Source organism: Ailuropoda melanoleuca, chromosome 8 (assembly GCF_002007445.2).
Source record: "Ailuropoda melanoleuca isolate Jingjing chromosome 8, ASM200744v2, whole genome shotgun sequence".
Taxonomy (NCBI): domain Eukaryota; kingdom Metazoa; phylum Chordata; class Mammalia; order Carnivora; family Ursidae; genus Ailuropoda; species Ailuropoda melanoleuca.
The window spans coordinates 66,132,406-66,156,091 of record NC_048225.1 but is presented as its reverse complement, the minus strand read 5'-3'; the positions used below and the strand labels follow the sequence as shown (position 1 = coordinate 66,156,091).

The window sequence follows — 23,686 nt, the reverse complement described above, 5'->3', positions numbered from 1 at the left end:
TGTATAGTAGTAGATAGGGCTTAAGGTACAGGATGATTTCTTTGGACGGTGATGAAAATGTTCTAAAATTGTGGTGATGGCTGCATAACAGCTTAATGTACTTAATGCCACTGAATTATACATTTAAAAAAGGATAAAATGGCAAATTTTATGTTACTTTGTGTCATTTTGAATGGTGAATGGCACTATACGAATTATATCTCAAGATGTTACCAAAAGGAGGAAGAGGCGGGAAATACAGAAATGATTCAAGAACTGTAGGAAAGCTTAAAAAGGATGCCAGAAAAATCAGTCCCTTCATTTCAAACCCGCTTCATTTCAAAACAGGTAAAATTGAGGCTCCACAGATTAAACTACTTACCCTACTCATCTAGACAGTAAAACCTCGGCCAAAAAAAGGGGGAAATATTAACTTAATTAAAAGCTTTCTGTCTCCCGATCCTCAGACATGATTTTCCTTATGATGGGTCCTCACCAGGGCCTGGAGAGCTCACCCACACCAAACTCCAAACAGCAGAGTATCACCATTATTCCAACAATTTGAGCTCAAAACCCCACACTCATCCTTCACTCCTCTCTCACCTGATAATCATTTCATAATTGGGTCAACTCTTCTCTCAAACGACCTATCTTCTTTTGGGGTTACCACCACCCCCTTAACTCAGACCTTCACTGCTTCACACCCAGAATAAAGCAAATTCTCTCTTAACTGGATTCCCCATCTTCAGTCTCTCCACCTCTCTCCTCAAGCACGTTCACAAGATAAGTACTGCTGCACTAATCTCCCAGAATTCTGTGCACTTCATACTGCCAAAATCTTTATGGGCTCAATACTTATAAAGTTCACACTCTTTTTAAAGATTTTTAATTTATTTGAGAGAGAGAGCATGAGGTGGGGGGATGCAGAGGGAGAAGCAGACTCCCTGTGAAGGAGGGAGCCCAACTTGGGGCTCCATCCCAGGACCCTGGCATTATGACCTGAGCCGAAGGCAGACAATGGACTGAGCCACCCAGATGCCCCTGAAGTTCCCATTCGTTAGCCTGGTCGTTGAGGCCTCTGTAGTCCACAATCTATTCCAACCTCATCCCCTATAACCTCCCCTGTAACACAAACACTCCGATACAGTCAAATGGTCTATCAGAGACTCTATATGCATTTCCCCATTAGTCCCATGGTCATGACCTATGCCAATAATTTTCACTCTTATCCTGTTTTTTTCTTTCCCAAAGGTTCTCAACTCTGGCTAGGCATCAGCCTCACCTGTAGAATCTAAAGAGGTGGCCCAGAAATCTGGATATTTTTCAAAATTTTGCAAGTAAATTTTCACGAAAAGGGAAAACCAACTTATTCATAGACTTTAAGAAAGTCTTCTGTAAGGTTTGTTTTCAGCACCTAAACAGAGTATCTAATATTATTCAGTAAAAAGAAACAAAAATTAAATTGCCCAGAGAAACCATTAAATATCTAAGCATTCTTTTCTTGATCACCTGTACAACATAAATCTTTCTAATTAACATCTACTTCCTAACAAAAGGTAAACACAGTAACTGAAAAATGCTAGCAAGAATTAAATTTTGATATACTCATCAAATTTGTAAGAAACATCACCATCATTCTACTTAAAAATTCAATTCAATATGTGCCTGCCCTACATATGACAATCATTTAAATGTGAACAGAACATGCGAATGTGAATGTCCAGTTTGAAATTCAACATGCAGAATTATTTATGGATATCATGAGTAGCCTGAATGAACCCAGCTGTGCCAATTTCACCTTAGCCCTTGAATATAAAGATGCAAGGGGGGGGTCAATTAGGATGAAAAAGAAAGACAGTCACTGTCAAACCAGACTGCACATTAGAATAACCTGGGGAGCTTTTAAAATGTCCACGTTCAAGCACAGTCTAAACCAATTAAACCAATTAAATCAGATCTCTGGGGTGGGAACCATGCCCCAGCATTTTGCTTCCAATGTGTAGCCACCACTGAGAACCAATGAATCAGAAGAGAATCTCTCCCAGGTTCTATAAACCTAAAGATCAGAACTATGCAAAGACAACAGGAAGAGTCGCAGAAAGCAGGGAGTACTTCATAAGAAGCTGCCTTCTCTCAAGTTAAAAATGATTTCTATGTAGTAAGGGTATGTGCCTTTTTATGTTGCAAATATTTTCCTCAGTTTCTTGGCTTCTCCATTATGAGTCTGTTCTTTGACATACAGATGCTTTTTACTTTTATGAAGTCAAATCTATTGATCAAACTAACTTTTCCCCCTTATTTGGTTTTTCTTATTTTTGTTTCAAAGACTAACAACACAACCAAAACAATAAAAAACAGGGTACTTCCCAACATTACTTTTCTCAACCAAAGTAATGAATAAAAAAGTCAGAGGAGCCTGGGTGGCTCAGTAGGTTAAGCGTCTACCTTGGGCTCAGGTCATGATCCCGGGGCGGGGGGGGGGGGGGGGGGGGGGGGGGGGGGGGGGGGGAAGCCAGCTTCTCCCTCTCCCTGCCACTACCCTTGCTGATGCGTGCACACACGCGCTCTCTCCTTCCCTCTGTGTCAAATAAATAAAATCTTTGAAAAGAAAAATCAATATTAACCTAGAACTATAAATACCCTTAAATGTTTAAAATTAGACACGAATAGCCCATGTGTAAAATAAAATGGCAACAAGTTAACTTTAAAAAGGATACTTTTTGATTTTACTCTATTTAAACAATAACGACTCGGTCGATTTTTACTATTTATTTATTTAAGCAGGGTTCGAACTCACAAGACCTGAGATGAGATCAAGAATCCGATGCCTAACCAACTAAGCCACCCAGGTGCCCCCCAATTTTTACTTTTAAAATAAAGTAAGATGTTTATCACATGGGTTATGTGCCTTTTCAGGAACTACTCAGAAATATACCTGCGTTTCGGGGAAAGCAACCATTTGAGTTCTAAGATCAGAACAAGACAGAATCGACAACTTTATTTCAGACAATTACATTTATTATTTTCATCCTAACAAGTAATTATTACAACAAAATTTAAGGGGGGGTTCACCGTACAAAATATTTTGTAGTAGTAAATCCCACTGTAAATATAGATCGATAGGCACAATTCTCCCCTAGATCGCCACAAATTCAACTGAATTTTTGCTTTTAACGTGAATAACATGGTCATTATAATTAATAAGGCACTGTGTCCATATCAATTTGCCCAGTGTTCTTTCATTACGGTGAGTTTTATATAGAGATTTATGATAAAATTTTGTTTTTCTGGCTCAAATTCAAAACAAAAGCTATGGTAAATGTCAGAGGTTGAAAACAGTTTGGAAAGGACATTCATGAAGATGATCACTCAGGAATATTGAGTTTTAACAGGTGAAAACAAAGTCACTGTACTGAAAATGTCTGTGCGCTTTTAACACCATTGTCCAGCAGAGGGAGCATAACATCTAGTTAGAGCCTAAATGGGGAACTCCCAGATGGAAAGGGAGTATCATCTAAAACTTGGACAAAAATTTTAGATGTAGCATTTACAGAATTAAACATGAAACCAAATTACAGCACCCAAAAAAAAAGTCAAAGGAAACACTTACCAAATAACCTGACTACCAAGAACTGTAATACTTACAGAAATCCATTCATCTGTTTAACGTAAATACGCAAGTTACACAGACACCGAGAAATTATCCGCAGCAAACGTATGTTGACTCGGGAAGTCTGTGCTGCAGCACAAAACTCTGGGTGCTAACCAGCTTCCACTGATAATGACACTGCTGATCCACAGGCCACACCTGGTGCAGCGAGAACGGATGATAATGTAACTGAATTTCCAAACTCACATGTTTTAACTTGGACAGAAAGTTAGGAAACCGATTGGTAAAGAGTGGGACCCTAAGTTTGGGATGCAAACGCATGAAACTTGATGCCTTGAGCTCCTAAACTCTGCTGAATTTCCATTACGAGTAAAAACACTCTGAAGAGGGTGGGCTCCATCTGTCTGAGGAAGCTGCAGTGGTCTCCCCCCATCTAAGTGCCCTGTGAAGGACCGAGGGACCTGCTCCGGAACTGCCTTCACCATCTCTCAGTGCTTTAGATCTATGACCAGACTCAAGCCCCAGCAGACCCCAAAGAAAGCGAAAAAATACGACCCACTGGGGCACAGGGTGGCACAGTCGGTTACGCATCCAACTCCTGATTTCAGCTCAGGTCATGATCTCAGGGCTGGGAGATGGGAGCCCCGAGGGAGGCAGGCTCCACCCTCGGCAGGGAGTCCGCTTGAGATTCTTCCCTCTCCCTCTGTCCCTCCCCACCTTGGGCGTGCACTCTCTCTAAAATAAATAAATCTTAAAAAAAAAAAAAAAAAAGCACGGGGCACCTGGGTGCCTCAATCGGCTCAGGTCATGATCTCAGAGTCTGAGGACTGAGCCCCACATCGGGCTCCCTGCTGAGCTTCTCCCTCTCCCTCCACCCCCACCCCTGTTCCTGCACGTTCTCAGGTACAATAATATCTTTGGGGGGAAAAAGAAAGTGCAATGCATTAGGAGATCCATTACACACCAAAAGGATTATAAGATTTTGCTAATTTATATCAACAAAAACTTGAGGAACACATATGGGAAAGGATCCGAAGAGTGTTGGATTCAGGTGGAAGATAATGTTGGATTAAGCTGAATTTATTGCTATGGGTGCACTAAGTAGAAATTGTGGATTCAACAGGTTGGCTCAAGCAGCTAGCAACACCTAACAGTTTGCTTGGTTGGTTTACTGAACGCTGGACCTAAAGGTGACCTACACTAAATGAAGGTGAAAAGTCAAAACTTCTTTGGGTTCTAAGGTGTTCCTGATGGCTTAAGGAGATCAGAATGCCAAGTGGATTTAACACATAAGACCTGCTTACCCTTAACCATCTCCCTGGGAGGATCCAGAAAACATCCCATTCACCCTGGCCTCCTTTAAGTAAGCTCTGTGATTGCTAGCCTCCATAGGCCAGGAAAAGAAGTGGTAATTTCTGCCATCAAACTGACTCCCTAAATTGAGCAGGAAATGATGGGATCCTGTGGTGGCAGGGACCACGGAGCAGCACTTAACCACCAAAGACAAGGTGGGAATGAATACCAAAATGGCAGCCAAAACAGTAACCAGAAAGGTTTGAACTGCAGAGATCTAGGACACTGGCTAAGAAATCAGTGTCCCTAGAACTGAAACAGATGGGCAATCTAATCAGGTCTTGATTATTGTAAGTGGAAAAACTCTAGAAGTATAACTTAAATCACCAAAAAAGGTAAAGGTGTGGCCCCTCTACCAATTCCCAGATGGGAGCCATTTCAAAGACCCAGAGTCTCTGGAATGAAGGTAAGAAGACCCCTTAAGGAAGACCTCTACCACAGAGCCAAATATGGATACTGTCAATTTTCCACCTAGACTTCCCAAAAAACACCAACAGCCATTTATGAGGATGACTTCGTACTGGGGAAGAGGACATAACCAGACCTTGGGAGGATTACTAGATACTGGCTGAGCTAAAGTTAATTCCTGAAGACTCAAAATATCATTTTGGTGCAAACTTTAAGGAATAGCAGCTTATGGAAATCAGAGGATTAATGCAGATTGGGCTCAGATTTATCTCAGAGTGGGTCCAATAGGTCCCAAATCTACCGTGCAGTGAGATTCTGCCGGAATGCACAGCCTGAGCAGACGTCCTGAACAACTGTCAGAATCCCCTCTCTTGGTGCGCCTGTGTGGCTCAGTCGGTTGGACATCTGACTCTTGGCATTGGCTCAGGTCATAATTTCAGTGTCGTGGGATCGAGCCCTGCACTGGGCTCAGTGCTCAGCATGGAGTCTGCTTGATAGTCTAAAATAAATAAAATTTTTTAAAAAATAAAAGAATCCCCTCTAATTCCCTACCCATACAGTAATGACCAGTGTGGTATAAAAGTCCATGAGGAAGCCACTAGAACTGTCTTTACCTACCTAAACAGTAAACCAAAACCACATTTCTGGAGGACTTCATGCCACCATCAGTGATGTGAGAGATGCAAAGGTGGTGATTTCCTCCCACATCCTCATTAAACTTGATCTGGCCAACGCAGTAGACAGATGGATCTCAGAGAATGACCGTGTGTTTTCAGTCGCACAAGACAGTTAAGTGAATGAACATGCTATTGTCACCAAGTCTGGTTCAGGATGGTTAACTAGGTATGCATGTGTGACAAGGGGTGAACTGTGGTGGCTTCTGTAGACTATCGTCATAGCAAACTGGAACTACAATTCCCAAAATTTCCTGTTAGGACTTTGGGTTAAGGTTGGTCAAAAAAGATGTGTGCGATCTGGAAGGCAGAAGTGAGGAAACCACCATCCTCTTCTGTAGGGTGTGTAGGCCTTGTGTAGGGTACAAGGTACTGTTGCAGCCTGCGTACACTCTCACTACCTAGGGCTTGCCTTGTTGGCCTGGGATAGCGCCAAGCCCTCTGCTCTTCCACGTTCCACGGTATCTCTTCTTGAACCTTCTCCAAGTTTTGGGGCCCAGTACATGAACAGTTCTGTGGCAAAGAGAATAAGCAATTTCTGCAGGTCATCGGTATCATTGAGGGGAAGGCAGTGACAGACAGACACAGGTTTGAATTCCAGTTGGATTTCAATGTGTTTTTGCTTCCCCCGTGACATTCGGCTTCTCTTTCTGCCAGCTCCACTGACTTCGGGGCCCACACAACTCAGAGGCAATAGCATCCTTACCAATTCCCACAACTATGTAAGGTCTATCCTCTATAATCCTTATCCTTTGTCATTAAGTGATTTTGCTTCTCTGATTCAACCCCAAATTGATATAAGCCCTTTGTAGAAAAACTGACCAGTCCTAGAGAATAACCCTGACACTTGGGAGACACCAGACGACCAAATATGTACACACCCAGTGGGCAAGAGTCTGCACAAATACCCAGAGTTGTTCTTTTTCAACCTAAAATTTTTTTGTGCCTCATTTTTCAATATGACTAATCTAGAATGACCAGACATTTGAGGACAGTCCTTTTATCTTTTCTTTCCTTTTACTTTTGTCATAAAGAGTTTGAAACATTCCCAAAAGTAGAGACGAGTGTAACGGAACCCCACACATTCATCAACCAGCTTCAAAAATTATGAACACATTGCTAATCTTATACAACCTATACCCTCACCAATATCTCCCAACCACATTACTTTAAAGCAAACCCCAGTCTGTCACCTCACCCACTATCTACCTCAAAAAGATGACATTTTTCATTGTTTTTAACTCATTTTGAAATAATTTCAGACATAACAAAAATTGGAAGAAAGTAAAAAATTCCATTTGTCCTTCACAAGGACATCATATGATGCTTACATCTTACATAATCAAAGAACCATTTTCAAAATCAAAAAATCAACATTCAATCTAGTAATTTCTAATTTTATTGCACTGCAATCAGAGAACAAAGCTATTATTTGAGATTTGTTGAAACTTCGTTTACCATCTAATATAAGGTACATTTCTGTAACAGTTCTTGATTACTCAAGAATATGTAATCTCGGGACGCCTGGGTGGCTCAGTGGGTTAAGCGTCTGCCTTCAGCTCAGGTCATGATCCCAGGATCCTGGGACTGAGTCCCACACTGGGCTCCTTGCTCAGCTGGAAGCCTGCTTCTCCCTCCGCCTGCCGTTCCCCTCTACTTGTGCTCTCCTCTCTTGGACAAATAAATAAAATCTTTAAAAAATATATGTAATCTCTGCTAAGTGTATAGTCTTCAAAATATCTAATAAACTTATTAATTGCAAAACAAATTAACATTGATTCAATATTATTAGCTAATCAATAGATTTCATACAAATTTCATCAATTGTCCCACTAATGTCCAATTTCTAATCTAGGGCCGTATTTTGCAAGCTTTAGTTCTCATGCTTCCTTGGTGTCCTTTTATCTGGAAGAGGTTGTTTAGTCTCTCTATCTTTCACCACCTGGATTCATTTGCAGAGTACTGCCTAATTATTATATACTATTCCTCAATGTGGTTTCCTCTAATGTTTCCTCATTATTGAATTCAGGTTACATTTCTGACATCTATACATCAGAGAAGGGATGCTGTGTCCTGCTCGGTGCATGTCAGGAAGCATACCGTGTCCATATGTCATATTATTAGTGTTATTAACTTTGATCACCTGGTTAAAGTGATGCCTGCCAAGTTTATCTACTGTAAAGTTACTGTATTTTTTCCCTTGTACTTAATAAGCATCTAGTAAGGAAACTAAAAATTATGTGATTATCTATTTTTTTAAGATTTTATCTATCTAGAGGTGCCTGGGTAGCGCAGTCATTAAGCATCTGCCTTTGGCTCAGGGTGTGATCCCAGCATTCTGAGATCGAGCCCCACATCAGGCTCCTCCACTGGGAGCCTGCTTCTTCCTCTCCCACTCCCCCTACTTGTGTTCCCTCTCTCTCTGTCTCTCTCTCTCTCTGTCAGATAAATAAATAAAATCTTAAAAAAAATATTTTATCTATTTATTTAAGAGAGAGAAAGCTCAGGCAGGGGGGGAAGGAGAAGCAGACTCCCCGCTGGGCAGGGAGCCTGATGCAGGGCTCGATCCCAAGACCCTGGGGTCATGACCTGATCCAAGGCTGATGCTTAACCAACTGAGACACCCCGGCACCATTGTAAATACCTATTTCTGATCATACTTTTGCCCACACATTTTAGCATCCACTGATTATTCTTGCCCAAAAGTTACAGATTAGACTGTTTCTGAGACACAATCCAACTATTCTATCCCACGACTCTATTAGCACCTTAAATTAAAAACTTCACCTTCAATTGGTTAAACTGTTAAAAATTTTAGGCAAGACTGGGGTAGGAGAAATAATTTGCATAAACACCCCACTAATTAAAATTTCATGCTGAAACACAGTTTTATTTTAATAATGCTCTTTACCTAACCAAACAATCCTAAAATAGAAGAAGACTTATATACAAGTCGGTTCTATAGTCTCTCTTAAGTAAATTTATAGTGGGATATTAATAAGTCTAGAACAAAAAAAATCATGACTCTCCACAGATGATGAAAATGCCTTTGGCAGAATTCAGCACCCGTTCTTAATTTAAAACTCTTTGAGAAAATAGAAATGGATGGATACACTTTCTTAACATGGTAAAATATATGTCCATTAGTCCTAAATCCAGAATCTTACTTAATAAGTAAGCCCCAAGGGAGGCCAGGAACAATACAAGAATGCCCACTACCTCCACTATTTAACACTGTTCTGGAGGTATTACTCAAAGTATATCAGCCTGGAAAGAACAATTAGAGACCTAAAAATTGAAAAGAAATGAGGCTACATATCTGAAGATGACATGAGTATTCCCAGATATTAAATACTCTGTAATTCTCTCTAACTGAAACAATGTGATACAAGTACCTGAGTATATAAACCAATGAAACAGAGTAGAAAGCCCAGAGGTAAGGCCACTTACAACATGATACACTTTTTGTCCCAATGGTTTGCTCCAATCTTTTTAATAAATGGTGATGGGACTAATAGCCATTTAGAAAAAGATAAAATTAGATCCATACCAGGGCACCTGGGTGGCTCAGCTGGTTAAGTGTCCAACTTGATTTCAGCTCAGGTCATGATCTCAGGGTCGTGAGATTGAGCCCCACATCCAGTACTGTGCTGGGCATGGAGCCTACTTAAGATTCTATCTCACTCTCCCTCTCACTCTCCCCTCCACCCCCAACCCTGCATTCTCTCTCTCTAAAACAACAAAAAAATAAAACACACAAGATCTAAAAGATGACATGGGTGAATTACTCTATCATAATCAAAGTTAAATGACAACCTAAGAGAAAATATTTCCAATATTTATCGAAGACAAAAAGCTAATATTGATAATGTACCCAAAAAAATGCTTAAAATTTGAAGGGAAATAAAAGACCAGAAATCTTACAAATGGTCAAAAGATATATACTGACAATTCACAAAAATATATAAATATGGCCTTTGCACATATGAAAAAATATTTAACAGGGGCTCCTCTCAGTAGAGGAGTGCAACTCTTGATCTCAGGGTCATGAGTTCAAGCCCCACACTGGGTATAGAGCTTGCTTAAAAAATAAAAAAGGAGCACCTGGGTGGCTCAGTCGGTTAAGCATCTGCCTTCAGCTCAGGTCATGATCCTGGGGCCTTGGAATCGAGCCCCACACCAGGCTCCTTCTCCCTCTACCCCTGTCGCTACTCATGCTTGCACTCTCTAGCTCTCTCTGAAATAAAATCTTTAAAAAAATAAAATAGGGTTACCTGGGTGTCTCAGTCGGTTATGCGTCTGCCTTCGGCTCAGGTCATAATCCCAGAGTCCCAGTATGGAGCCCTGTGTCAGGCTCCCTGCTCAGCGGGGAGTCAGCTTCTCCTTCTCCCTCTGCTCCCTCCCCCTGCTCGTGCTCTCTTGCTCGCTGACTCTCAAATAAATAGTCTTTAAAAAAAAAAATTAGGGGCACCTGGGTGGCACAGCGGTTAAGCATCTGCCTTTGGCTCAGGGCGTGATCCTGGCATTCTGGGATCGAGCCCCACATCAGGCTCCTCCGCTATGAGCCTGCTTCTTCCTCTCCCACTCCCCCTGCTTGTGTTCCCTCTCTCGCTGGCTGTCTCTATCTCTGTTGAATAAATAAATAAAATCTTTAAAAAAAATTAATTAAAAAATAAAAAAGTTTAAAAAAAAGATGTTTAATTTACTGATAATACAACTTAAATGCAAATTGAAACTATACTGAGATGCCACTTCTCATCCATCAGACTGGCAAAAATTCAAAAGTTTTTTGAATATACTCAGTCTACAAAGCTGAGGGAAACAAGCACTCTTATACGTTGCTAGTCAAGACGTAAAAAGGTACCCCGCCACACATAGATATTGACACTCTGATTAGGACTCCCACTTCCAGGAATTTACACTGAATACACACCTGCAACAAAACAAAAATACGTTAAGTGTGAGGTTATTCATTACAGCATTATTCACAATAGCAAAATACTAGAAATTACATAAACAGCCAAGCAGAGGAAATTAGAAACTATGGCACATACACAAAACAGTATTATAGAGCTATAAAAAAGAAAAAGATTCTACAAATACGATATGGACTGATTTCCACTAGATATTTTAAGAAAACAAGTACAAAAGAGCAGATACAGTATGCTACCTTTTGTATATCAATGGAAAACAAGAAAACATATACATGTGCTTACCTTTACCAATTAAAAAAAAAGACAGAGAGAGAAGATAAGCCAGAAAATGATGAACATGGCTACCTGCAAAGTGCGGGGGGCGGGAGGGGAATGCAGTACAGAGATGGGAAGGGGCTGACACTTCTCTTTTTTATAGTTCAAGTCTGGGAAGCATGTCAATGTTCTACATATTCCAAATATAAAATTAAATCAGTAAGAATAGGGAAGGAAATCTAAAACTGAAAACAAAGTAAAACAAATAAACTCAATTGTATTGCCAATTAATACCAATAAATACACTGCAGGGAAAAAGAGAAAGAACACAAAACGAGCATAGGATTTACGTACACACTCTCAGGCTTCAGCAGAGTAGCAGGGAAGGGGACACTGCAAACTATTCTGGACTAAGTAGGGCTTCTTATAGTAATATGTAGATGAAGCAATTCTTGAACAATTTTAGATGATATACAGAGTCAAATAAATAAGTAAATAAGTTGATGTTAGTAAGAGTGTCACCGAGCCAGAAGAAATACACAATTATGGAACAAGGAAAGGCAAGAAAGAACGCTAAGGAGAGAAATCTGACTTGAAAGTGTTGGTGTGAACTCACGATTTCTAAATTATATATGTGTATATATGCATGCATATTTTCATGAACCTGCATATTTCCTAACTTTACTACAAAGGTCAAAGAGCAAAGACACAGCAGTAACAGTGAGCACACCTACCAACAGACCTTGGTGTCTAATATTACTCCTCACTAGAAAAATCCAGGAATCCTCAGAGAAATCTGGATTCCAGGATTGGGATGGGCTAATTACAGGATGAGCCCAGAACATCTGCTTTGCAAGAAAGTAAGGAAATGCTTAATGGAAAAAAAAAAAAAAAAAAAAAGAAAGAAAAAAGTTACAGGACAGAAGATCCAACTTGAAAGCTTTCCTACTAAAAAATTCTGGGATAATCTCAGCACCAAAATAATTACACAACTATAAACAAATGGGGAAAAAAGGAAATTCATGAGTCCATACTGATAATAAATAGACGAATACTGAGGAAGAAGGATGGGCTCTTGCTTACAGGGGAATGCTGAGCTGAATGCTAACTGCTAAGTGTGGGGGGAGTGCTGTATTTGGAAAAGCAGCATTTTGCAAATATCATACCAAAGATTCAATCACGAATCATCCATGGATTCTAAATCTAGAGGAAATTTTAACTAACAGCATATTTCCATGGTCTTATAATGTCTTCTCACAGACTATTAGTTGGGAGATGAGGGACTGTGCAGAGATGGAAAACACGACAACAGCTTGAGTGGGTGATCGCAATTACCACCACCAATGAAAGGAAGCTAAAACTGTGAACCTCCAAATGGGATACCCTGAGGACACATCAGCACACGCAGCATCACAGCTGAGAACACATAACCTGAATCTAACCATGAAGAAACATTAGATAAACCCAAAATGAGGAAAGTTCTATTAAAACAGAAAGGAAAGGAAAAGGTAGTGTTATATGCCAAAGGAAAGTTATGGAATGTTCCAGATTAAAGAAGGCCAAAAATAAGGCAATTAAATACGATACTTGACCTTAGACTGGATCCTGTACTAAAAGGGGGGGGGGAATGCTATGAAGAACATTATTGGGTCACTTGACAAAACGGAAATACAGAGAGTAAAGTATTATGGTAATGTTAAATTTAATGAAGTTGGTATGTGTAACTTTCCTGATTGTTGGGAATACATGTTAAAGTATTTAGGACAAAGGGCCAGGATGTATGGAACTTACATATTTAGAAAGAAGAAAGTGTGTATATGTGGATAAAGATGGGGGGCTTAAGGGAGGACAGGAGGGGGGAGTGTAAATGATGTCAACTGTTAGTAACTTAATCCAGGTAAAAGGTATCCAGATTTTTTTGTCCCATTCTTATTCTCCCAACTTTTTTGTAAATTTGAAATTATTTCCAAAGTATTAAAAAAATTTTAATTATAACAGGAAGAGGTCACTTTTCCACAAAAGTAGCTAGAAAAGTTTTGCAACAATTGCAAACACCAAAATCACGGTATGTTCAAAATGATCTTAATTTAACTCCAGATTCTGGGGCTCCTGGGTGGCTCAGTCGGCTAAGCGTCTGCCTTCAGCTCAGGTCATGATCTCAGGGTCCACCCCCACGTTGGGCTCCTTGCTCAGCGGAGAGCCTGCTTCTCCTTCTCCCTCTGCCCCTCTCCCCACTTGTGCTCTCTGCTCTCAAATAAATAAAATCTTTTAAAAATAACTCCAGGGGCGCCTGGGTGGCACAGCGGTTAAGCGTCTGCCTTCGGCTCAGGGCGTGATCCCGGCGTTCTGGGAGAGCCCCACATCAGGCTCCTCCGCTGTGAGCCTGCGTCTTCCTCTCCCACTCCCCCTGCTTGTGTTCCCTCTCTCGCTGGCTGTCTCTATCTCTGTTGAATAAATAAATAAAATCTTTAAAAATAAATAAAAATAAGAATAAAAATAACTCCAGGTTTCAATTTCGTCTATTTTCTGCACATATAATACTAAAACCAAATTACAGCCCATGATACATGAAAGAGTATACATGTACTTAGGAATAATTTAACGCTTGATTATAAATGCAGAGTTCCTAGTTCCTTTTTGTCACATTCAGTGCTATTTCAGGATGCTAGAATATCCATTTGATAAGTGCTTTTACTGAGTACTTACAGTGGGCTATATGTCATTTAACCCTTTCTTACGTCTTTGCTGCTTGTATGTGATCGGCAAACCAGCAGCTTTAGCTTGTTAGAAATGCAGAATCTCACACCCAACCCAGACCTTACTGAATCACAATCTACACTTGAACAAAACCTCTGAGCGATTTATTTGCACATTAAAGTTCAAGAAGGGCTGCTCTAAGTGACTTAACAGAGGTTTATCTCTAGCTCCCACTCACTCTGATTCTCAAAGCGCAATTCCCCAGAGCAGTTCTCCTCCATGACATGACTCATGCCTGTTTCTCCAACTCCACTCATGGCCTCCACAGTCTTCCAGGCAAGGAAGACAGAGCAGGAAGATGCACAGATGTTTCATGGCAGACCCAGAAATGGCCATATAACCTCCAGCCCACACTCCACTGGCCGAAAATGAGTCACAGGGCCCCAGGCAAACTGCAAGGAGGCTGAGAAATGTAGTCATCTTGTGTGCTCATGGGAGAAGATGAATAAAGTTTAAATGGATACTGAGATGTCTCAGGAATACCAAGGAAAAGTTAAATACCAGGCTTGCGCAGAGGCAGACTATCATGGGGACTATGAAGAGGAATTCTACTCTCAGTTCAAATTCCAAAGCCACTGGCCAGCCAATGAACTCACTCACTTTCTATCAAGAGGTTCACTCTTAGTCTAATCAACTGATGATTAAAAAAAAAAAAAAAAAAAGTGGATCTAAGCTGTCAACCATTTCCAAGTCATCTTCATCCCAAGCAACACACACCATTTCATACAACTTCAAATGAAACAAAGTCTAAGAAAGACTTTCTGTAAGCTTATTTAAATTTCTGTTACAAAAAAGGATACAAGCTTGATTGGGAGAAAAAATACAAAATATAGAAAGTTCGAAGGAATATCTTCCCTCCCGCCTCCAAGTTCCATTCTCCACAAGTAATCATATTAGAATTCTGGGTTGCTCTTCCAAACTTTTTCTATACACACAAGTACACAGACACACACAAAGATTTATTTAAAATGTATACATTCTTCTACAACTTTATTCACCCCACAATGTGTCATGGACAGCCATCCAAATCCGTAAAAATGTATCTACTTCAATCTGAACATCTGGACAGTGTTCTATAATATGGCTACACGGTAACTTAACCAGTCCCCTATTAATGGACATGAAAATTCTCTTTTTAATTATCAAATTACTATGCTAAGTATCCTTGTGCATCCACTGTTATTTGTCATTTTGTCAGAATTCCACAAGTAGGGTCAAGAGAACATAGTGCCCAGCTGACACAGGTCCTATCAAACTGCACTCCTACAAGTGTATGAATGTTCCATATTTGTGTTTATAAGGAACATAATTGACACTTTTTGGGGGTTATTATGAGAATTAAGTGAAGTAATACACAAAGTAAAGCACTTAAAATCATGCCTGGTATTGCTAAGTTATGATAAATATTAGCTACTGAATAATAATATTCAATCGTTGTATATTGTGATGACAAGTAAATGAAAGCTAGCTCTCTTATTTTCCCTTGATAATCAAGGTTAATCACCATCCCGTATATGGCCATACCCAATACAGGGGAACATCTCTCCCCTGACTCCTAAACAACCAGAACCAGCCTAGAGGTACAGGATGGGAAGCAAAACTTGACTCTGTCATCCTAACTAGGTGGCACTAAGCCCATACCTTGGTTCCTGACCCCAATATATCCTGATTTATGAGAAAACCAGAACCAAAATTTGTTCACTGGTTCACAACATATACTAGGAACAAATCTTAGCCTCTCAAAATGATACAAAAAACATGTCCAGGGGCGCCTGGGTGTCTCAGTCACTTAAGTGTCCAACTCTTGATCTCAGCTCAGGTCTTGATATCAGGGTCCTGAGTTTCAAGCCCTGCGTTGGATTCCCCACTGCGCATGGAGCCTACTTTAAAAAAAAAAAGAAAGAAAGAAAGAAAAGAAAAAAGAAAAAAGACATGTCCAGTGTATTCTAACAGTGGTTCTCAAAATATGGTCCAGGGACCACTGGAAGTCCCCAAAGCTCTTTCAGGAGACCCATCAAGTCAAAACGATTTTCTTAATAATACTAACACCTTTTCTGCCTTTTTTATTCTCATTCTCTCCTGAGTATAGAGTGGAGTTTTCCAAAGGCGATATGACATTTTGCAATATACTGAATGCAGAAGCAGTCATGGGAATCCAAAGGTCTTCTAGTAAGCCAGACGTTAAAGAGATACACAAAAATGTAAAGCAGGCAACTTCTCTCAGTAAGTGTTCTTTTGTTTAAGAAAATAGTTGGTTTCATTAATAACTTTGTTAAATGTAATAATTATGTTTAAATATATATTTTCAAAACTTACCAGTTTTAATTTTTTATGCAAGGAAGTCAATAGAGATAACCACATAAGTAAAACCTACCCAGAGTAAAACCTACTCAGGGCCCTAAATAACTGTCTTTTAAAGCCCCTCCTATGAAATCCTTCTCAGTTTTTAAGAGAGTAAAGGGGTTCTGAGACTGAAGTTTGAGAAACACAGTTCTAAGTTATCAGTTGTCTCAAATGACACTGTTATGTCAATAGCAGCCAAACCACAGGTTTTAGCCCATTGCTTCAATTCTCGTGTGAGGGTCTAAGGCAACCATATAAGGTCTACAGAAGCCTGTCAGTAGGTCTCAGAGATGTCGGCACGGGTAGAGAAGGGAAATCAAAGGGCAGGAAAAGTTCCAATAAGAACAAATCAGTGATCCCTCCCCATGACAAAAGAGTCTACAGTAAAAACCTGACACCAGTTGGCTGGCTGGTCCCAAAGATGTATTGGCATTTGGGGAACTCAGGATCCCTCTCTACTAGTGGCAAACCAGGCACTCTGTACCAGTAGAAGCCACATGGCCATGGTGAGGCCAACTGTAGAGTTCCAGGCAGCAATCTCCACCCTGTCCCCACAGTTGCTCTGTGCTTCAGCCCTCTGAACAATCACCAGGCTGTCTGAAGAAGGAGAACAACTTACTGATATCCACAAAGCAGGTCATCCTGTCTGATTAAGAACATCCTCTGCTGGGGCGCCTGCGTGGCTCAGCCATTAAGCATCTGCCTTCGGCTCAGGTCATGATCACAGAGTCCTGGGATCGAGCCCCGCATTGGGCTCCCTGCTCGGCGGGAAGCCTGCTTCTCCCTCTCACACTCCCCTTGCTTGTGTTCCCTCTCTCGCTGCCTCTCTCTGTCAAATAAATAAATAAAATCTTTAAATAAATAAATAAACAAACAAATAAATAAAATAAAAAGAACGTCTTCTGCTATGGCATTCACATGAACCAAATGTTTTCAGGCTCAGCGTTCTGCCCTACAGCCCTTTTCCAAACATCCTTGCAGAAGAAAAGAAGCAAAAGAAATAGGAATTATAACTCCCACTTAAAAAGGAAACTGGAAGTCATATCCAGAGTCCTTTCCAATGCACCTTATTATCAATCCTTCCTTTACCCTCAGGTAAATCTATTAGCCAGTGCCCAGGCATCTGCAAATTCTGATTTCAAGCCATCTCTCAAGGTTCTACTCTTCAAGGGCCTTCAGTCCACCCTTCACCTCCCCAAGGAGAGTCTGCGACAGTTCACCAGCACCTGGTAATGACCTATTTCACAAAATTCGCTGTAAAGCCACAGAATATCTTTTACCCATTATTTAAACAGAGGTGAGTGCCTCCCTGTCTCCACTTGGCTCTTTCTACCAGGCCCTTAAATCTTGGCTTATGAAGCCAATGTGAGAATTTTGCCTTTGTTGAAACTATTCATTCCAATGCTTAACATTCTTGGTAACTTCACTTACCTAGAAAATTCATCTAAAAAAAAGGCAGGGGGGTGGGGAGAACCTGAGTGGCTCAGTCGGTTAAGCATCTGACTCTTGATTTTTGACTCCAGTCACAATCTCAGGTTCGTGAGTTGGAACCTGGAGTTGGGGCCCTGTGCTGGGCGAGTAGCCTGCTTGGGATTCTCTCCCTCCCTCTGCACCCCCCACTTCCCACCCGCTCACAAATGCATTCTCTCTCTCATAAAAAAACAAAAAAAGAAAGAAAAAAATTCAGCTAAGACCTCAGCCTCTGTTTCCTGATCATTTTAACAATCTTCTTCCCTAGCTCCATCATCCTACCCTCCTTAGGGTCTCAGTCCCTTGCTTAAAAATCATGGTGCCTGATTACCTCTCTTGCCTAGAACTTCCACTTCCACTCTCCATCCATTAAACTAACCTGGCAATCCTGGATAAACCCAAATTTCACGGTCAAGTAGCTGACCACGGAGAGAGAAAAAAACCACTCCCGGGCTAACTGCTCTCACTCTAAATAAACGAACACAAGTCTTTGGTGTTGTGTTGTGTTTTTTTTTAAGATTTTATTTATTTATTTGACAGAGGGCAGGAGAGAAAATGAAAAGAGAGAGCACAAGCAGGGGGAGCAGCAGAGGGAGAGGGAGAAGCAGGCTCCCTGCTGAGCAGGGAGTCCGACCTGGGGCTCGATCCCAAGACCCTGAGATCATGACCTGAGCTGAAGGCAGACACTTAACCAACTGAGCCATGCAGGTGCCCCATGAACACAAGTTTTAAGTGGACCCTCAGCACTTCCCAGCTATGCTACTACATTCCACGAGGCAATTCACTCTTCTAGAAGAATATTCTCTTCTCTACGACTGAGTCCCTCAGCACTCGCTTCCCCAGCTGTCCTCAAGCGGTTCAACCGCTGCTGCTACCTTCTCCAACACTCTTCTTCCCTCAGTATATGAACGTGTGTCTTCCTGCCTCCACCCAGGACCAGCCCTTGGCCGAGGAACACATCACCTCACCAAACACAATGTTCTTTTTTTTGCCTTTTATTGCCTGGTTGTATCTACCCACACTGTAACTCAAATGTAGATGCTTTATTTTCTATTAACTGATCAAATCTGTCTCATGGACATGGGATTGTTCTTTCTATAATTAGTCTAATCTTCCTCATAAACACTCACCCTAGGAAATAGCCAGAACCTGAAAATTTGCCAAATGATATCTCAGTCTCTTGCAGTTAATATTCAGACACGAAGTTTAATTCCTTACCAGAGATGGTTTAAACAGATGCTTTCAGGTAAATTTTTCTCCAAATGGGGCTTAAGGGACATCCTTATGGATGGCAAGAAGACCTACGACCTTGGTGTCTCTGTGGGTCTTCACTGACCTCTGCTGCAAAGAGGTGATCATGTGCCGTGGCTGGACTGGTGGCATCTCGCCTTCTGGGATGTCACGCCTGCTCCCGGCGCTGTATCCACGACCCCGACTTTCAGTTTGCAGTTGTATGATGCCCGCTGTCCCACAAGGTCCCTCAGCTCCTCCACGTCACTCCCAGTGGGATGAAAGCATCAGACTCTCCTGCTACCACAGGATCCTCTGTCTAGCCACTTCCCTCTACCACGGCTATGCTATATCCCCATGTTGGCACAGCACCAACCCGCACAGCTATCCCCTCTCAAGATTCCAAATAAGAAGCACAGCCAAAAGCCTTCTACTTTTGACTGTCCCCTCAACCTACTTAACACACTCACCCCAACTCCAGAACTCGGGCCAGACAAGGAAGCTCAAAACATGCATTTCAGTTGGCTGGCTCAGTCAGTGGAGTGTATAACTCTTGATCTCGGGGTTGTGAGTTCGAGCCCCACGTTGGGTGCAGAGATTACTTAAAAAAAAAAAAAAAAAGATCTTTCAAAAAAACCCAAAGACATGTATTTCTCACAATCTGTTTTCCCTACTTCTGTCCCCTTTCTTCCCATAATTCACCAGGGTTTTCTCAGGGCTGGAAAAGATTTCCATTGGGAGGCACTAAGCCACAAGCTCAGCCTTAATGATGGAAGAGATATCGTATCCTCTTTACCCAACAGAAGAAACTATCATTAGAGTATGTCTGAGGCAGCTCTTGATATGGAAACTACAGAACTCTTGGCACTTTAAACAACAAAACCAAACATACTTAAAATTCCCTTAAATACTATCCCTTCACAACTTCAACAGTTACCATCTCCTGTGTGCTAGGATCCAAGGATATAAGATTAGAGAGCTAGGTCACTAAAGTGGAGAGACCTACAAACAAAATAAACACAATGGAATTTTATATGCTGCATTTACCAAAACAGAAAACACAAGTAATATGTTTGTCAATCTTTTCCAGGTCTGTCAAACTAAAGAGGTGAGCAACTGCAGAAAAAGGATAATATAAATTATTTCAGGTCACAACTTCACATCATTTAATCTTTCCCCAATTTACATACTTCATTTTTTTCTACTCACAAGGTGAAAAACAAGGCCTTACTGAGAGGAAAAAAGGAAGAGAAGCCATTAAGTGGATTCAAGTTTCTCTATTAATAAAAATAAATGTGCGAGAAGTAAAGCACTTTTCCAGTAGCCCAAGACCAAAGGAAATCAGGTAGAATGAAGTAATAAATTATAATAAATCTGTTTTCTTATGTTGCCACCCCCACCCCAAACTGTTATTGTTACAAACAAATATTTTCATTCCATTTAATTCAAATGGAAGAGAGCAGAAAGTCAAGAAGAGTTAGAGGAAAATTTAGCCAGATGTTCTTAACACAACCTAAAAGCTTACTATGTGTCAGGCATTGGGGCTACAAAAATTGAAAGATGTAATACCTACTCTCAAGGATTTCACAACTGATGATGAACAAATTTTATTTAAAAGGTGATAAAGAACACAGAAACTTTATCCCAATGATGGCCATTCAATTGTGGTAGAAAACTGCATGAAACACTGCAGCAAAGTTTGATTTCTCTAACCCTGTTTTCAGGCTGTGCTGATTCCCAACTAGGCGCTGCAGACATTCTACAACCACTGATGCAAAGTGTTCAATGGAGCACCTGCTACCACAGCACAAGTCAGCTGCAGCCTAGCAAAACGAAATAAGTGCAAATAAATAAATAAGTGCAAACGTATTTTCTGTGTAAAGCACTACTAAACGAGTGTGCGTCAGTATGAAAACTTCTGTTTGTTTTAGTTTGGATGCTTGGCATTTACTGATGTCCCTTTTCTTATTTTATGTTTGCTAATTTCCCCACTAAATGAATATTGGTAGGAACAGAGCCTGCCTCCTTTCCTAAAAGCCAAGAAGCCCTAATAGTAGTTACCTGCTCAAATTCCCTTGCAGCTAGGATGCAAACAGTGACCCAATCTCAGCTAATCCAAGACACCACTGAGGATTTTGAATCAGAAGCTAATACCATAAAGAAGCATGGATGAGAAAGCAGCTTTCCAGCAATACCTAGTTTCCCAACAGCAGTGGCAAGAGCAGCAGCAGCGGGGCCCAGGATCGTGGTGCGGGTAACACATGCGGGAGAAGCCAGCACTACCAGGCAGCATCACAAGTGATGTCACCCCCAGGTCCCAACCCCAACTACTTCTGAGGTGTAATTCTTGACAATGGAACTCGCCGTGGAGCCTGCCGACTTTCAGAACCGGGGTTCCTCCAGACCTCAGAGCAATGCTGAGATCTCCCCAGTGCTCTTGCATGAAATTCCTTTTGTGCTTAAAGCATTACTATCACGTAACTTCTTGCTAGTAAGATATGTGAGTGATAGCCAACAGTAATGTAATAGCATGGTAAGTAAAGAAGCATCCCACCCACAAATGGCTGGGTCTGCGTTGTCTACTTTGGAAAACAGACAATTCTGTGTGTCACAGGACTCAAGCTCTGATAATTCAGGAGATAATTCATTATCAGCTCTATCAGAGCTGTATTCAAATGAATAATTTGTCATCATGTATTAATTCCAAAACCTTTCCATCCCAACTACTAAATAACTTTGCTGGTCTGATTTCATCTGGAAGCCTACCCACACCTTCTCTCTCCATCAACTAATAATATAGGGCAGCAAGTTCTGTGCATTCAAACCCTAGAAACATACCCAGATGATTTAGCAGGATGAAGAGTCCAGGTCTCTAATGTGCTTGAGTAAGAATCAGAGATCTAGAACTTTCAATGTTAATTCCTTGAAAGGAATTAACTGTTTTCAAAAGTTTTTCGGTTTTGAAATTTACAAAAACTTCAAAGTGCTCTCTCAACTGATTTTGTTGTTGTTACTGTTACGGTTACATCAGGAAGCTAGACATACAATTGTTATTTAGTGACTTTAAAATACAAAGTTAAATAAATTCCTCAATTACAAATCAAAGAACTGGTTCAGATTAATGGTAAAGCTCCCGACTTGAATTCTTCAACTGCCTCTACCTCCTCACTCCCACCCACCCAAATCCCAGGCTAAGAGATGCTGGAAAAAATCATCCCACCCATCTCAAATAGAACTCTCCTCTTTGGCAGATAACAGGAGCTAATGTTACTAACATTAGTTGCTTGACTACAATTCCTATGACTGTGCATATATATTACATTTTTCCACAAATTGCTTTCGCATAGCACTTCACATTGGCCCAGGGCCTCCAGGTTTATGAAACACTTTCACGTGAATTCTCGCATCCCGACAGGTGGTTAAGACTTAGATTTGCCTGCACAGCCATTCAATGCAAAGCACATCATGGAACCTCAGTAACTTACGCTCCCAGAGCACTGTACTACATCTCTATTTCCGCCCTTCTGATGCGCTGCAATTAATTCTCTCCCTCATTGATGTGCTCCTTAAGGATTCTTAGGGATGCCGCGTTCATCTTCGTAGCCCCGGGCGGAACACAACCTGGACCCTGGAAAGTGTTCCGTAAACACCGAGATTCTTCCGCCTCCCGCCAACCCGGTCCTCTCCTGGCGGGGCCTGAGTACCGAGCCCCATTTGCACACATCCCTGCGCCCTCCACCCCCATCCCCCGCCAGCTGTGACTTCCAGCCGCACCGGTGAAGCGTGCCACCCAGGACACCGACTTTTTGTTCCCCGGTAAAATTACTCATAGCACAACGCTGCCCCTTAGCTGTGCCCCACGGGCTCCCTCCAATTCCTACGGCAGCCCGGGGGAACGGGCAGGAGTGCTAGCGGGTCCAGCTCGGCCCCACGGACCGGCGGGGGCTGAGCCTGGGACGCCCCTAACGCCCGGCACCCAGCCCCCTGCCAGCCGAGACGCACCCCCGGGAACCGCGCGTCCCAGGGCGCGCGGGGCTGGGCACCCGGGCAGCGTTCCCAGACGTGCGCACCCACGGCCGGGAGGAGTCCCGCGGCGGGCGGCCCCACAACGTCCCCCACGCCCCGACCCCGCGGCGCCCGAGACGGGTGGGCGACGGCGCTCCGCACGTACCCGAGGAGGCAGCGGTCGCAGACGACGCCACGACTCCCCTTGCACACCGTGTACGCCAAGGGATCCGAGCGGAAGAGCAGCTCTCCGGGACGCAGCTGCGCCAAGGCGCGCAGCCCGTTTCCCCTGTTGGCCGTACTGAACTTTTCCACCTTCGGCGGCTCCATCACCTCTGGTCCGCACCTCAGCGGTCCGCCGCGTCCCGCAGCCGGCGTCTAGCGTGCCGCCGAGAGCCGCGCGCCTGCGCCTTGCGCGTACGCGTACGCCCGAGGGGCGGGGCGGGCGCGCGGGGCCTCTGAGCATGCCCAGACGGGGTCCGGTAGCGAGGCGGGCCGTGCCTCCTGACCCGGGGCTGGCTAGCGCCGGTGCCGGGCCGCCGCGCGAGGAGTGGCGGTGTCAGACGCACTGCCCTAGCGTTCAGTTGTGATCATTTGTATGTAGACGGAGAGGTGAGAGAACAGTGCGGTGAATACCTGTATACCCTACTCCGAGATGAGACAGTTCC

General features: G+C 42.3%; 1 protein-coding gene across 2 annotated transcripts in view; it reads right to left on the bottom strand.

Moving 5' to 3' along the window:
- Positions 1 to 23,433, bottom strand: part of SMYD3 (SET and MYND domain containing 3) — a 699,034-nt gene extending 675,601 nt beyond the window's left edge. For both annotated transcript variants that reach the window (XM_034666622.1, XM_034666623.1), the window contains exon 1: positions 23,185 to 23,433. In XM_034666622.1, coding sequence (XP_034522513.1) covers positions 23,185 to 23,348 — 164 coding nt within the window. In that variant the 5' untranslated portion in view covers positions 23,349 to 23,433. The remainder of the gene's footprint in view (positions 1 to 23,184) is intronic.
- Positions 23,434 to 23,686: the final 253 nt, after the last annotated feature.